Source organism: Phascolarctos cinereus, unplaced genomic scaffold (genome assembly GCF_003287225.1).
Source record: "Phascolarctos cinereus isolate Bilbo 61053 unplaced genomic scaffold, phaCin_HiC Scaffold_726;HRSCAF=1367, whole genome shotgun sequence".
NCBI classification, from domain to species: Eukaryota; Metazoa; Chordata; class Mammalia; order Diprotodontia; family Phascolarctidae; genus Phascolarctos; species Phascolarctos cinereus.
This window is the reverse complement of record NW_027556098.1, coordinates 370252982-370267934: the sequence shown is the minus strand read 5'-3', so window position 1 is coordinate 370267934 and position 14953 is coordinate 370252982. Positions and strand designations below refer to the sequence as shown.

The window sequence follows — 14953 nt, the reverse complement described above, 5'->3', positions numbered from 1 at the left end:
CGATCCCTGTCAATACTAGTCACTAAGTTTGCTGACCATGATGTATTGGCAATAGAAGATGGTGGGCCACTGATGGTATCTGGCTGTTGGGTTGTTAGCCAATGTGGGGACTGGCTGCTTTGTATGTTGGTCATGGAGGGCTCTGATCACTGAGTGATCATTGGGGACGTTGGCTAGTGGGGTGCTGGTTACTCTGCATGTTGGATATGGAGGACACTGATCACTGAGGGACACCACTCAGTGTAGACACGCCAGTCACTGGACATTGGACACTTTGGGAGAACTTACTTTTCTCTATGTCTTTCTTTACCACTATAGAAACAGGCTAGGGCCCCTCTAGCTCCTCTTCTTAAACCTACAGGAGTTGAAGGGGTGAGGGTTGTAAAGTATGTAAGGAGGTAGGAGGTTAGGGGTTGTGTGTTGAAATTGTGTCTGAGATGGGTGCCTGGTCATGGGATGGAGAGCCACCCAAACCTGGGGAGGACCCCAGGTAGCTGCCTCATTTGTGGTCAGTAAGGAAAATACTTCTCTTCCCTTTACCTGCCCCCAACTCATGAGAGAGGGTTAGGTTTGTGGGGGGTTTTTTGGATGTTGTTAAGAGGGCTGCTTCCATAACAGCATTAATATCATTATTTATACTGGTGATGACAACATTGGTGCTACTCTGGGGGGCAACATCTATTCCCCACTCTCCCCATTGCCCCCAGAGATGGTAGCAAGTGGTGTCTGGCTTGTTACCATGGAGACAGGGATGTAGAAGAGCCTCTCATTGGGTGGGTTTTCATAGCCACAGGGCAAGAGAGAGAGAGAGAAGCTTGAAGCTCCCTCTTTCCTGGAGCCATCCCTGGGAAGAGCAGACTGCAATAGGGCTGGCCCCCCTTTCCACAGCCTGCCCGATGAAGATGGCACAATGAACTGGCTTTGTGGCTAATATGCATAGAAGTTCTCCCACCCTGACCCTGAGCCTCTCCTGCCAGATTGCTTTTCACCTCTGGTGTCCCACTTGTGGAAATGATAGCCTGGCCTCCATTTTGGGGTAGCTCAGTAAGTGTTAACCTCTGGTCTTTGGAATCAGCAAGACCTGAGTTTGAATCCTGCCTCAGACACTTACTAGCTGTATGACTATGGACAAGTCAGATCACCTCTCAGGCTCGGTTTCCTCATGTGCAAAATGGGAATAATAGCACCTACCTTTTGGGGTTGTTGTGAGAATCAAGTGAAACAATATACATGAAGTACTTTGACAATCTTAAAATGTTATATAAATGCTTGCTATCATTGTTAGTAACATGAATTAGTTAATATCTATAATAATGATAATATTTCCCCAAAGGACTTCACTTCCACAAAGTGAAATAAAATCCTCTGTTGCTGTCACGGAGTGAAAGTGACCGGGGATTCCCAAAGGCTTTGCAAGCCATCAGCATGCAAGATAGAGGAGGCCTGCCACGCTGGAAAGGGTTCAAGGGCAGACCTGGTTCAGAACTAGCCTGGCTGTGTTCAGAGATGCTCATTATGCAAGGCTGTAATTTTTCAGCCCTGCCACTCTCAAAGCCTGAGTACTGAGGTATAGAGGGATTGTGATCTCTGTCAGGGGAGCGGGGAGAGGACCCACATTGGAAGGATCACGTCCTTAAAGTTTTACAAATTAGGGCAAAAGAGCATGAATTTCCAGAGCCCAGAATGATCTGGCCATAGAGCAGGGAGATCCTAGTCTGAGATGTCCTTAACCTGACCCTGGAGGCCAGCCTGGCTTTCTGTTCCCCTCTTACCAGCCTCTGGGTCTGGCTTCACATTGCCTTAAGGCAATGACCTTGATCTGACTTGCCTAACACCATCTTCTCTCAATCCCATGGCATCTCAGGGTTGGAAGGGGGCTTTGAGGGCATCTAATCTGATCCCTTCCACAGCTTCCCTGAGGAGTCGCCATCCAGCCTCCACTTATAGACCTCCACCGACAGGACCCTCAGAACCACAGAGTTTGGGAATTGGAGGGGATCTGGTCCAATTCATTCCCTAAAGGAATCCTCACTGTAAAGCACATGACAAGGGTTCTTCTGACCCCTGCTTGAAGATCTCCAGGGAGGGTGAGCTCCCTCCCCTCCCCCACCACGTGGCCCCTTCCATTTTTGGACAATTCTCATTGAGAGGCCTTGGAACCAGGTTGACCTGAGTTCAGGTCCTACCTCTGACACATAACCTTGGACTAGTCCCTTCCTTTCTCTGAGCATTTCTCTGAGAATTTACACAGACACACAGACACACAGAGACACACACACACATACACACACACACGAATATGAAAATATACATACATATTTATACACATACACATAAACACATAAACATACATACGCATATGTATATATGTATACACATATATGTATATACGCATACTTACATATGTATATGTGTATATGTATACTTACAGATATACACATATATGTATATATGTATACTTACATACATATATCTGTATATGTATACTAACAGACATACAGACATGCATACATATACATATACATATACATATACATATACATATACATATACATATACATATACATATACATATACATATACATATACATATACATATACATATACATATACACATACACATACACATACACATACACATACACATACACATACACATACATATACATCATATACATATACATATACATATACATATACATATACATATACATATACATATACATATACATATACATATACACCCACAGCAGTTATTTGGGAAGAGGGGTTTTAGCCATTGGGGGAATCAGGAAAATCTTCATTCAGGAGATGGTGCTTGAGCTGTATCTTAAAGAAAGAGGTACTTTCTGAAGTGGAGGTAGGAAGGGAGTGCCTTCCAGGCATGTGGGATAACCAGATGGGAGGGTTGTTTGGGAGGAGAAGGGAAGGCCAGTTTGGCTGATTCCACTCCCCATTTGCAAGGCTGGACCAGATTGTCACCTGTGGTATCCAGTTAAGCTTTTTGATGTGTGTCCCATTCTCCGCTGGTTCCATAGATTTTTACAGGTCATATCCCCCAGCCAGGGAACAATTCCCCAGAAAGCTTCTAGTGTTTACAGTACCTTAGATACGGTGCATCAAGCCATATGGGACTCACATTAGTGATTCGTGGGAAGGGTCATTGCTTCACAATTGCTTTTTTTCTGGGCATAGGGAGGCTATCTCTGTCTGGGACCATCTCTCCAGAGGGACTGTGTGACTCATCCTTCCCTTCACCCTGCCTTCCAAGCTCTCAGATGGGGGCCAGAGAAAATAGTCAGGGCCAGCTGAGCTATCAGATTGAGGGCACAGCCGATTCTGCCAAGGAGGGGCCTGGGCTCAGACTGAGAGAGGCCATTACAGAGATGGTGCCCAGAGATAGTGGGCTCTGTCCTGGATCCAGAGGCCCCCTCACTTCCCCAGAAGTCATAGAATTAATTGAGGAGGGGGCTGGTCCTTTTAACTGCTTTCCTGAGGCTTGGCGACATCAGCTGAACGGGAGAGTAACAGCGAGCATTTATAGAGGCTCTTACATGTGCTTTACGTGTAGTGTGCTTTACACATATCATCTCATTTGTTAGGCTGCATATTCCCCTTCTTTCTTCTTCCTGTTCCTCCCCCAGGGAGACCTGAGTTCCAAACCTGCCTGAGATACTTACTAGCTGTGTGAACCTGGGCAAGACATTTAGCCTCTGTCTGCCTCAGTTTCCTCATCTGTAAAATAAGGGGATTGGATTCAGTTGCCTCTAAGGTCCCTTCCAACTCTAAATCCATGGTCCTCTGATCCTCCGATCCTTTCTCCGTGTGTTCCTTCTTTTGTCTCTCTCCTGTTTCCTAGCCATGCTTGTGGGATGAACTCTGAGAGACCAACCAGGAAAAGTAGTCCAAAAATCAGTGCTCATATGCTGCCGCCATGAAAAAGACCAAATTTGTGGCTTTGGGATGGGATTGGGAGGAAAAAACCCCAACACATCATAGTCTCCAGCCTCCCCTCACCCTTCCGCCTCACAGGTCCATGTGCAGGGCCGGCCACTGTCTCCAAAGGGAGCTTTTATGGAGCTGAACAAGGGGGATAGGGAAGATAATTAGATAATCAAGAAGATTGGGGGGTGGGGTGGGGGAAGAGGAGAATGTTAATGTAGAGGCATAATCTGGCAGGATTAAAGTTTACAAACTAATCCACACGGTAGAGGGAAAACAGGGACTTACTCATCAGATCTCAGAATGATATCAGCTGACATTTCTGGAACACCTTCAGGTGTGCGAGGTGCTATCGTAGCTATCTCTAGTTGCATAAATATTGAGCTGCAGCAGGCCGCAGACTCGGGCACAGGAAGACTGGAGTCTTAGTCCCGTCCTGGACACTTATTAGCTGAGTGACCCTGGCCAAGTTCCTTAACCACTCTGGCCCTCGGGTTCCTTATCTTTTGGACGTGATGGCTTCTAAGCTCCCTCCCATTGTCTCATTTGAGTCTCACCACAAAACCATAAAGTAAATACTGTTGGGATTATTATTATCCCTCTTTTACAGATCAGTAAACTAAGGCTCAGAGGGGTTAAATGTATGGCTCAAACCACATGGTGTCAGAAACAGAATTAAAATCCAGCTTTCCCTGACTCCAAACCCATTGCTCTATCCACTATACCCTGTTGCCCCTGAAACAATGGCTCTCCAGAGTTAGGTCCGTGCTCTGTTATTGACTAGCTAAGTGACCTTGGGCAAGTTAATTTTACTTGCTGAGTCTTGCTGTCTGCCTATAGGGATAATGATGTAAATATGCACTACTTACATACAAAGGGGTGCTGCAGCTATTAAGTGCTATAGAATGGAAGGCTATTGGTGTTTTTCATAGAACTGGTTGGCCCAAGAGGTGGGATGGACTGAAAATATAAATAGCTTCAAAAATGTTTAGCTAAATCCATGGCTGACAAAGCCATAATGGGTTACTAAGGCAATGTGAAATCATAGCATTTTAGAGCATGGGGAATGTGTGTGTGTGTGTGTGTGTGTGTGTGTGTGTGTGTGCATACATCTTAGCCCACAGAGTGTGTGAGCTGGAACCCGAAATGTCAGAGCTGGAAGGGCCCTTAGAACCCAGAATATCAGAGCTAGGAGGGCCCATTTCTTTTCTTACTGATCACCTAGTGCAAACCTTTAATTTTACAGCATGGGAAATTGAGGCCCAGAGAGGTAAGGTATCCCTTGAATTAGTGGCCAAGCCTGGTCTACATGGCTCCATAAGCCAGGGCTCCAACCTTGGAAAGGCAGCAGAAAGGCGTGGGAAGGTGTGGCCTCCTCCATATTTCCTCCTTGCTTCTGCTGCCAAAGACAGAATCCTTGGCCAGAGAGATTCTGGGTCTGACTCAAGGATAGGTGGCCAGTGGCCTTGGATGTGGGTGAGCAGAGTGATTCAGTGGAAAAGATGATGGATTTCAAATCAGGACCTGAGTTCCAATCCTTCCTCTGATGTTACTGCCTGTGTTACCTTTGGCAACTCATTTGTACTTTCTGGATCAGAGTTTTCTCTTCAGTAAAATAAGCGGATTGGGCTAGATGGCTTTGGAGGTCTCTTTCAGCTCTAGAGCTCCATTCCTGTGGGTGTATGTATGTGTGTGTGCATGGGTGTATGTGTGTATGTGTGTGAGTGTGTGTGTGGGGAGGGATGGGCACGGGATTTTGGTGAGCCTTCAGGGCCCCCTGACTTTGCTAAGGTAATCTGGGGGGGAGTGGGTGCGGTTTCTGCTCTCAGGCCTCTTTCCAGGCTCCTCTGCACCCTGTCCTGATGCCCTGGGGACCTCTGACTGGCTTGTTTCTTGTGTGCTCAGTGTTTACCAGGTGATAGTGGAAGAGGACCGTGCCCGGAGGATGAAGAGGGAGCCCGGGGCTCAGGACTGCTTTCCGGTGCCATTGACCTTTGATGCTGCCCTTGCCCGGGGTGCAGTCCATTATTTTGGGGCAGAACTGCCGGCCAGCAGCCTCCTGGAGGCCACACCTTTCACCGTGGGTGACAACCAGACATACCGGGGCTACTGGAATCCCCCGCTGGAGCCCAAGAAGGCATATCTCATCTACTTCCAAGCCACAAGCCACTTGAAGGGGGTGAGGAGCAGGCTGGGGCTTGGGCAGGGGCTGGAGTACTCCCTTTTTCTTCTTGGAACTAGCTATATTCTTCCCTGGGGGCCAGGCTATTGGGTACAGTGGCCAGGAGGTTTGGCAAATGCTGCTTCCTGGTCCAAACCTTCTCTTGATACTCAGAGGAATTGAGGGGGTAGTGGAAAGAGTTCCAGATCTGGAGTCAGTATCTGGATTTAAATCCGGGCTGTGCTACTTACTACCTGCCATGACCTTAGGTGAATCACTGAACTTTTCTGGGCCTCAGTCTCCTCATTTGTACAATGAGGTGCCCTGCCTCAGTCTTCTTCCCTCTTAGGGTTTTCCCCAGTTTGTTTCATGCCTCTGGAATGTGCCCCTGATTTGGGCATCTGAGCCCTGACTTGATCCTCCAAACCAGCCTGAGTGATGGCTATGAAAGAGAGGACAGCAGGCTTTGTGGGCACAGTCCTGGGAGGCTGGGGGAGGCCTCACAAATGTGGCTGGCCCTGAATGTCGGGCTCAGTGGCGTTGACCTACCCCATCTCATGTGTCTCCTCAGGAAACCCGGCTGAACTGTATTCGGATTGCTCGCAAAGGTAGGACCCTACCTGTTCCCCTGCACCTCCTAAACCCCTCCGCTCCTCCAACCTCACCACACTCCTTCATTTTTATAAATATGCCCCCTTCTCTTTGCGCCACAGAATTAGTGGCTGGCTTTGCACTGAGCTTGCTTTGGGGAGATGGGGGTGAGGGCCATCCACAGAAAGGCCATGCGTGGGGATGTGCCGTGGGACTGGCCATGCATGCATGGGGAGCTGATTGATCCCCATCCCTGTGGGAGGAGGTTGGCCGTATATGTGGCGCTACATATATGTGCGACGTTTGAGCCCCCATCAATGTGGAGCCACCTGTGTGTGTGCGGTGTTTGAGCAGAGCAGGTCTCACTCAGCTAGAGTTCTGTGTACGTTATGTTTGTGTTAGACTAGTCTCTACCTGGGTCACAGTCCAGGGCTGTCAATGTGATTTGTCTGGGCACTTTGGTGCCTGTGAGTTCAGGTCTCGAGCCTGATACTTACTAGCCATGAGATATTAAGCAAGTCACTTAATTTCTCTGGGCTTCAGTTTGCTCATCTGCAAAATGATAGCATTGGGGTAGATGGTCCCCAGGGCCCCTTGCAGCTCTGATATTCTCCAAGTCTTTAATTACATCTCTATATGGAGTAGTTTTAAGAGAGAAAGGATGTATAGGAAAGGCAGAGGGGAAGGGGTATGTGTCTAGGGTTGGGTCATCAAAGGATGGTAGGAGGCCTTTCTTTGTCTCCCCCCCCCCCCAGAAGCAAGTACCTTCCTTTTAAGATTTACACACACACACACACACACACACACACACACACACACACATTAGCTTCTCTTTGCATCCATTCAGCCCCTTGGCTATACATAATTATTTGCATATTGTCTTACCCATTGGGGTGTGAGCCCCTTAAGGACAAGGTCTGGATTTTTTTTTCATTTTTCTCATCCTTAGCACTCAGCAGCATAGTGTCTGGCACTTGGAAGCATTTAAGAAATGCTTGATGCTTGACTAGCTGGAGGTTGGAGGTAGAGGGGAATCTCTCCCCCTCACCCTGCCCTTACCACAGTTTGGGGGATGTCAAGGTGGAGGTCTGCAGGATTTCTCTGCCTTGCCTCCCTCTTGTTTACAGAGTTTGGACTAATTAGGCAGCTGTGGCCTGATGCTTTCCTAGGGTGTGACGTTTGGGGAGCTAATGAAGTTGCTGCTTAGCTTGGCTGAGACATTCTGTTCTTTTGTCCAGTACAAGGAGAGGAGGAATATCTTAGCTCTGGGCAGGGGGAGGGGAGGTGATAGGTCTCAAGGCAGAGCCTGAGAAAGACAAAGTGGGCAGGTTTCTACTGGGATACACGGATGACCCCTGGGAAGGCTGAGCAGCTCAGGTGTGGAGGGAGGAGGCTGGAGGAGGCCAGGAGCTGATGCCTGGCCTTAGGCTCAGGGCAGCCTGGGAGGTCACAATCTAGGTCTGAGAGCACAGATGGCCGGTCTGCTGTCCCCATCCACAAAGAAAGACAGGAAGGATGGCTGCCCGGGGATAGCTGGGCAGCCACTACTTGGTGGCTGAATAAAAGCCATGTATCACTGGGTGGAAGTGAGGAATGGTATGGGGCAGGCCATGGAGGGAGGGAGTGGGGTTGTGCTGTCAGGTGGAGGTGGGGCTGGGGGCTCGGGGAGGGCTGGCACTGCCGCTCTCTAACTTCTCCTGAAGGGTGTGGCTGTACCAAGGCTAGTCAGGGGTGATCAGGCTAAAGCTTAGCCACCTTTTGGGGTGGCTATGTTGAGAGTCAGGAATCCTGGGTTCCAGTCCTGACTTGGCTTCTAGCTTTCTGTGTGTTCCATAAGGCAGGTCACTTCTCTCCACATCTGCTAAATAGTGGATTTGGTCCTTTTACATCCCAGCATTCTGGGTTCTATCTAGACTAGGAGTGGGGAACCTTCAGCCTTGAGGTCCCATGTGGCCCTCTAGGTCCTCAAGTGCGGCCTTTTGACTGAATCCAAACTTCACAGAACAAATCCCCTTAATAAAAAGATTTGTTGGGGCAGTGAGGTGGCACAGTGGATAGAGCACTGGCCTTGAAGTCAGGAGGCTGAGTTCAAATCCGGCCTCAGACACATAACATTCACTAGCAGGTGTGACTCTGGGCAAGTCACTTAACCCCACTGCCTAGCCAAAAAAAAAAAAGATTTGTCTAGTAAAAGGACAGTCTAGAATCTAGAGTGTTCCGATTCCTTTATCCTGGCTCATAGGAGTTTCCCAGGTGAGACTGGGGATGAGATGGGAGGCAAGGCAGAGAAATCCAGCAGACCTCTGCTCGGACATCCCCCAGGAAACAGTCTACCCTTTTCTGAAGCCTGATTAGGTATCATCCTCTATCACCTTCCCCAGCCCAGGTTGCAGGGTCAGCTGTTATCTTCATCAGTTGCCATCTTCTCCATCCCCATCATTGCCATCATGCAAGGCCCAAAGAGAGACGAAAGAGAAATTAACTAGTGTCTGCATTTGAGTAGCTTATAGTGTAGTAGCGATGCTGCTGCTCTATTGTGGGACATAATGTTTTCTCCTGAAGCCTCGGAAGGCTGAACGTGTGGACACATAGAGGCACATTGGTCCATCAATCAATAAGAAAGCATTAAAAAATTACTCTGGATTTAACCAACACCCCCCAACTACCCGCCAAGACATGTCCATCTACCAAGAGCACATAGCTAGTAAGTGTCTGCAGTCAGATTTGAACTCAGGAAGACGAGTCCTCCTGACTGCGGGGGCACCACCTAGTTGCCCCTATTCATTGAATATTAGGTGCTTAGTAGAGGTTTGCTGGATTCAACCTGTAAAATGGGGATAATAGTGTTTGCTTTGCTTACCTACCTCACAGGGCTGTTCTAAAGAAAGTGTTTTACAAGTTAGGCTTAGATAAATGGAACTATTTTTATTATTGGTCCAGAGGAAAGAAGCGTAAGGTTGAATAAATAGTTGGGGCCAGATTAAGGGAGGGTCTTGAATACCAAGCTGAGGCTTTTGGACTTGATGGCAAAGAAAGCTTTGAGGGAATTCCATATCAGAGAGTGTGCATGTGACTGTGGGTGTGTTTCTGTTTGTATTTATGTCAGTTTGCATGAGAGTTGCATTGTCATCTGTGGTTCGGCAGGGTGGTCTTAGAGCTCCCCTCTGACTCCTTGCTCTGGGCTTTCTGTCTCCCCAGCTGCCTGTAAGGAAAGTAAGCGGCCCCTGGAGGTATCCCAGCACTCAGAGGAGATGGGCCTGATTCTAGGTGTCTGCGCTGGGGGCCTTGTGGTCCTCATTATCCTCTTGGGGGCCATCATTATCATCATTCGCAAAGGGTGAGTTGGGTAGGGAGGGAGGGTGAGAGGGACCCCATTTGAGTTGCCATGGGAAAATTCAGGGACCCCTTTCTCTCCCTGTGATTAGACCTGTGTCTCTCACCTCTCTTAATGGACAAACCCAGTGACCCCCTGCCTTTCCCTCTAGACAAATCCAAGGTTCACAGCCTCTCCGCATGGACAAACCCAGTGCCCATCTTTTCCCATGGACAAGGCCAGAGCTCCCATTATCCTATGCCTTTCCCCAGTGGGGAAACCTAGAGTTCCTAATGTCCCCTGCCTTTCCTCATGGACAAAACCAAAGGTCCTTTCCTCTCCCCATGGAGAGATCCAATGTCCAGTGCTTACCACATGCCTGGCACATAGTAAGGTTGGTTGATTGATTGGTCGAATGAAAAAAAAAGTCTCCTACTATTTTTCCATCAGTAAACCAAATTCCCTTGACCTCCCTCCACAGTGTCCCTCACCTTCCTTCTATGGTCAAACCCATTGTTTCTCATCGTCCTTCTGTAGGTAACCCCATCATTTTCTACCTTTCCTCTATAGATAAGAGTATGTCCCCCACTTTCTCCCCATGGGATAACAGACCCATTTTCTTTTACTTGTATCCTCCATTAGATACAGCTAAACCCTCATGCCTCCCAGGGTGGCCTATTCCACTTCTGGACAATATTGAGAAGGGGGGGACAGGCCTGGATTCTGTGATTAGTTAGCCTTGACTGACTACTTTAATTCGGTGCAGCAGGAGCATCCCCAGCTCTGAGGATGAGTTGTCTCCATGTCGGTGTCAGATCAGTGGGGATGAGCCTGGTGCCAGCTTGAAGCTGGAGAGTGTGTCTGTAAACACATCAGCCATGAAAATAGCAGGCACCGTGCCTCCAGGCCTGCCAGCCCATGCCAGGAGATGCCACTATCCAGAGAACTGTGGCATGGTGCCCATTCAGTGTGCCTGAATTAGCATCTGGAAGGTGGCTTCACAGAGCATGGCAGGATGGTCCCTTTCCCGGCTATGCCTTCTCATTTCCTACCTTCCACTAAGTTATTGGGGAGGGATAGTTGGAGACGGGGAGGTCAACTTCGGTGCCCAAAGGTGCGGCAGTTGAGTACTGTATTTGATGATGCTGGGCAAATCAGGGCACATTCAAGCCCTGAGTCCAGGTGTGGCATGGAATGAGGCTGTGCATTGCTGCCCTCTCTATGGGCCCCTCAGATGTCTGATCTGGCCAGACTGTACCAATGAGAGTCTGAGGACTGAGGAATGCCATTGGTGGGCGTGGAGGATAGGGAATGACTTTGAAAATTCTCCAGTCAGCTTCCCACCCATTTCCTCTTTTGGCAGTCCCTCAGAATCACAGAGCTGAAAGGGGCCTCAGAAAAGGCATGTAGGCCAACTGATGCCCAAAGCAGGAATCTTCTCTGAAGTGTCCCCAACAGCTGGTGGTCCGGTCACTGCTTGAAGACGTTAGCATCCCGCTGCCAGGGACAGCCCATTTCATTGTCGGAAATGCCAGGGGTTGGCAGTCCTTACTCTATACTGATCTGGAATCTCCCTCCCTGTAACTTCTACTGATCATACCTCCCAGTCCTAACCCCTGGGGTCAAGCAGACCAGGACCAATCCCTCTTCCACAAGAATTGGTGATGGGGAGCATTGTGGACAGAGCACAAGGCTGGGGTTAGGAGATCCAGCTTCTAGCCAGGCTCCCCCTTTAACTCACTGTGTGACCTCAGGCAAATCATAGCCCTCTCTGGGCTTCAGTTCATTTTTGGTAAATGAGAGAAGCAAGCTCTGCCTTGCCTCTCCTCAGAGGATAGTTATGAAGGTCAAATGAAGTAGTGGATCAATGGGTGAACATTTTAGAAATGACAAAGCACAATTTACAAAGGAGCTATTTGTGACATTCTATTGTTCCTGTACCAGCTTTTGGGGTTGGGTATTTCAATAACCCAGTGATCCTTTCTCGTGCCGTGTCCTCTGGATAGGGGACCCACAGGAGCTTTGCCATCTTTGCTTAGCTCAGTGCCAGCCTTGCTCTCCTGTGGGTGGATTGAAATTTTAGGAGTCCTTCAGCGTTTGTAGAAGAAGATCACTCCTCCTTTCCTCCCTCACCCCCCCTTCCAAAGTGGTTGGACTGGCTTGTACATTGGGAATATTTCCTGGGCTCTTTGCACTCTTCATAGTAGCCAGAAGAAGCTGGAGCCAAATCTCAGACTCTAGGAAGCATAGTTTGGGAAACAATGTTCAGTGAGGCAAATGGAATAGAATCTCAGACTCATGGAAGCATGGAATATCAGAGCCGAAGGGGATATTAAGGCACAGAATGTTAGAGCAGTAAAGTGACTTAGAACACAGAATGTCAGATCTGGGAGGGATCGTGTACGACAGAATGTCAGAGCTGGGAGGGAGCTTAGAATATGGAATGTGAGAGCTGGAAGGCTTTAGAACACAGAATATCAGAGCTATGGGGGCCTGAAAACACAGAATGTCAGATCTGGGAGGGATTTCAGACAACAGAATGTTAGCGTTGGAAGGAAGCAATCTAGACCAATCTCCTTATTTCACAGAAGCCTGGGGAGGGGGGATGATTTGTCCAAGGTCACACAAAGAGATGGAGGAAGCTCTGGCACTGGAAACCTTCCAGCCCTCCTCCTAGCTGTCTCAGAACCACTTCCTGGCTCCAGGCCTCTAGGCTGGGCCCACGTCCACCCTTTGGCTCTTGTCTTCGCCTTGCTGTTCTGGAGCAGATAAGCAAGATGGGGGGTGGGATGAGGGCTGGGGAGGTACCCTCCCCTCACTCTGGCCTCGATTGCGTTATAGCTGAAGATGCAGTCAAGAGGGAGCCAGGTGAGTTGGTCCTGATTCCTGCCCCTTTGAGTTCAGGGCTAAAGAGGAAGCTGGTGGAGAAGGGACTGGGGGCAGAGAGAGGGGAGAGGGTCCTGAGGGTCATCCTCAAGGGCAGGGGCCTGGAATGCAGGAGGCTTGCTCAAGGAGAAGATGATCCAAGATGACCCCCCCTCTAGGAATTCCCTTTACTTCTTCCTCTGCAAAATGGGAGCTTAGATGAGGTGGTCTCTATGATCATTTCTTTCCCTGAAGCCAATGTCCTCCCTAAGGCTCCCCTCATAGTAAGCCTTGCCCCCTCCCCCATTGCTGGCCCATGGCTATAACTCCTGGGATACCCTCAGGCCTGCCCTGTGATTCCTTCAGACACTCTTCTACTGTGCCTTTCCTTTGTGCAGGCCTCTTTTCTCCCCTTCTCCCCAACCCCAGTCTCTCAGATTATCCTGGATTGTGAGGGGTCTCTGAGGAGGCCACACCCGTAAGGGGGAGAACTGTGGGAAACTGATGAGAAGAAGCAAATGAGGTGTGGATTTACTTAAGGCTCAGATGCACAGGGCCATGTTTAGCTCTTTGGAAGGGAAAACCATGGATGAAAGCTGGAGGAGGGTGATAGGGGACTGGAGAAACCTAAGAGAAGTGACTCAACCCCCAGATGCCCCTTGTATTTCCAAAAATAGTCTCCTGTCCCTTAGCCTTAAAACCTCTTCTTCTAACCACAGCTTCCATTCCATGCCTGGGGAATCTGGCCTTGCTATGTGACCTCGAGTCAATGACTTAACCTCTTGGGGTCACCAGCCATTGCCTCATCTCTGTAAGGCTGGGTGGCCCCATGTCCTAGGGAGAATGGATCCAGCCATTTGGTAGGCTTCCAAGACTCATGCAAATGAATGGGAAGATTGAGTTGAGGTGTCACTGAGAGACTGGAGTTGCCAAGCCAAGAGGAAAAGCAAAAAAACTTTATGCAAATGTAGGAGATTAGTATTTTAAGGGTGGAGCCTCAGGAGCAGATTCTTGGGGTGTGATGAGAAGGGAAGAAGAGAATGGGGGGATCTAAAGGTCTTTCAGTCTCAGTTGTCAGGTGAGGACCAAGGAGACAGATTGATACTCTTTGGAATCTGGGCTGAGACTCTATGAATCCAGCTGACCTGGGGATAGGTGAGATAGGATATATGAGGAAGGGAGGAGGGAGAAGAGGAGGCAGGGTGTGGTGCTCTGGAGGATGGGGAGGTAAGGGACACTGCGTGGAAGAGGAGGATTCAGGAAGAAGAGTTCACTTTGACTTTTTAGGAAACCATGGGCATGCTGGGATCTGGGTCTGGTAAATACCATGGGGCCAGATCAGAGCAGATGGAAAAGGAGGCAACAGAACAAGATGGGAAAGCTGGGCCAGTAGTAGGTGGGTGACCCTGCAAGCTATCAGAGAGAGAAAGGAGATAAAGGCAGAAGATGCATAGAGTAACCCTTTTTTTCTGAACATTGTGCTTTTCAGGAGGTACTTTCTGATGGAGAGGGAAGTGAGGAGAATTTCCTTTCTAAGGCCCATCGTTGGCTCCTCTGGCCCAGATTGTAGTGTAGGGTATGGACTGTGACCAAGGTAGACTCTAGGATTTTCTGTGCATGCTTGGAAACTTACCTCTTAGAGTTATCAATTTGGGTGCCCATTAATACATGGTCGCATGGCGACCGCTTGGTTTTCAGAGCCTTGAGCTGACCCTGTCTCCTTAGAGACTCAATATCTTTGATCCAGAAGGGGCCCCAGAGCTTGGCTAGTCTGGCCTGTCCCTGAGCAGGAAGTCTCCCTTACAGCATCTCCAACAAGTGGTTATCCAATCTCCATTGGAAGGCCTTCCATGAAGTGTAACTCACTACCTTACACCAACAGCTATCACTGTTTCCTCTCCAGTGAACTAACAGGTGGCCCTCTAGGTCCTCAAGTGCAGCCCTTTGATTGAATCCAAACTTCACAGAACAAATCCCTTTGATGAAAGGATTTGTTCTGTGAAGTTTAGATACAGTCAAAAGGCTGGGCTCAAGGACCTAGAAGGCCACATGTGGGCTCAAGGCTGCAGGTTCCCCACCCC

General features: G+C 48.9%; 1 protein-coding gene across 2 annotated transcripts in view; it reads left to right on the top strand.

Annotated features, from left to right (window-relative positions):
* Nucleotides 1-14953, top strand: part of PTPRU (protein tyrosine phosphatase receptor type U) — a 105097-nt gene that overhangs the window by 53573 nt on the left and 36571 nt on the right. For both annotated transcript variants that reach the window (XM_020983356.2, XM_078145518.1), the window contains exons 12-14: nucleotides 5848-6121; nucleotides 6675-6711; nucleotides 9893-10031. In XM_020983356.2, the coding sequence (XP_020839015.2) occupies nucleotides 5848-6121; nucleotides 6675-6711; nucleotides 9893-10031 (450 nt within the window). The remainder of the gene's footprint in view (nucleotides 1-5847; nucleotides 6122-6674; nucleotides 6712-9892; nucleotides 10032-14953) is intronic.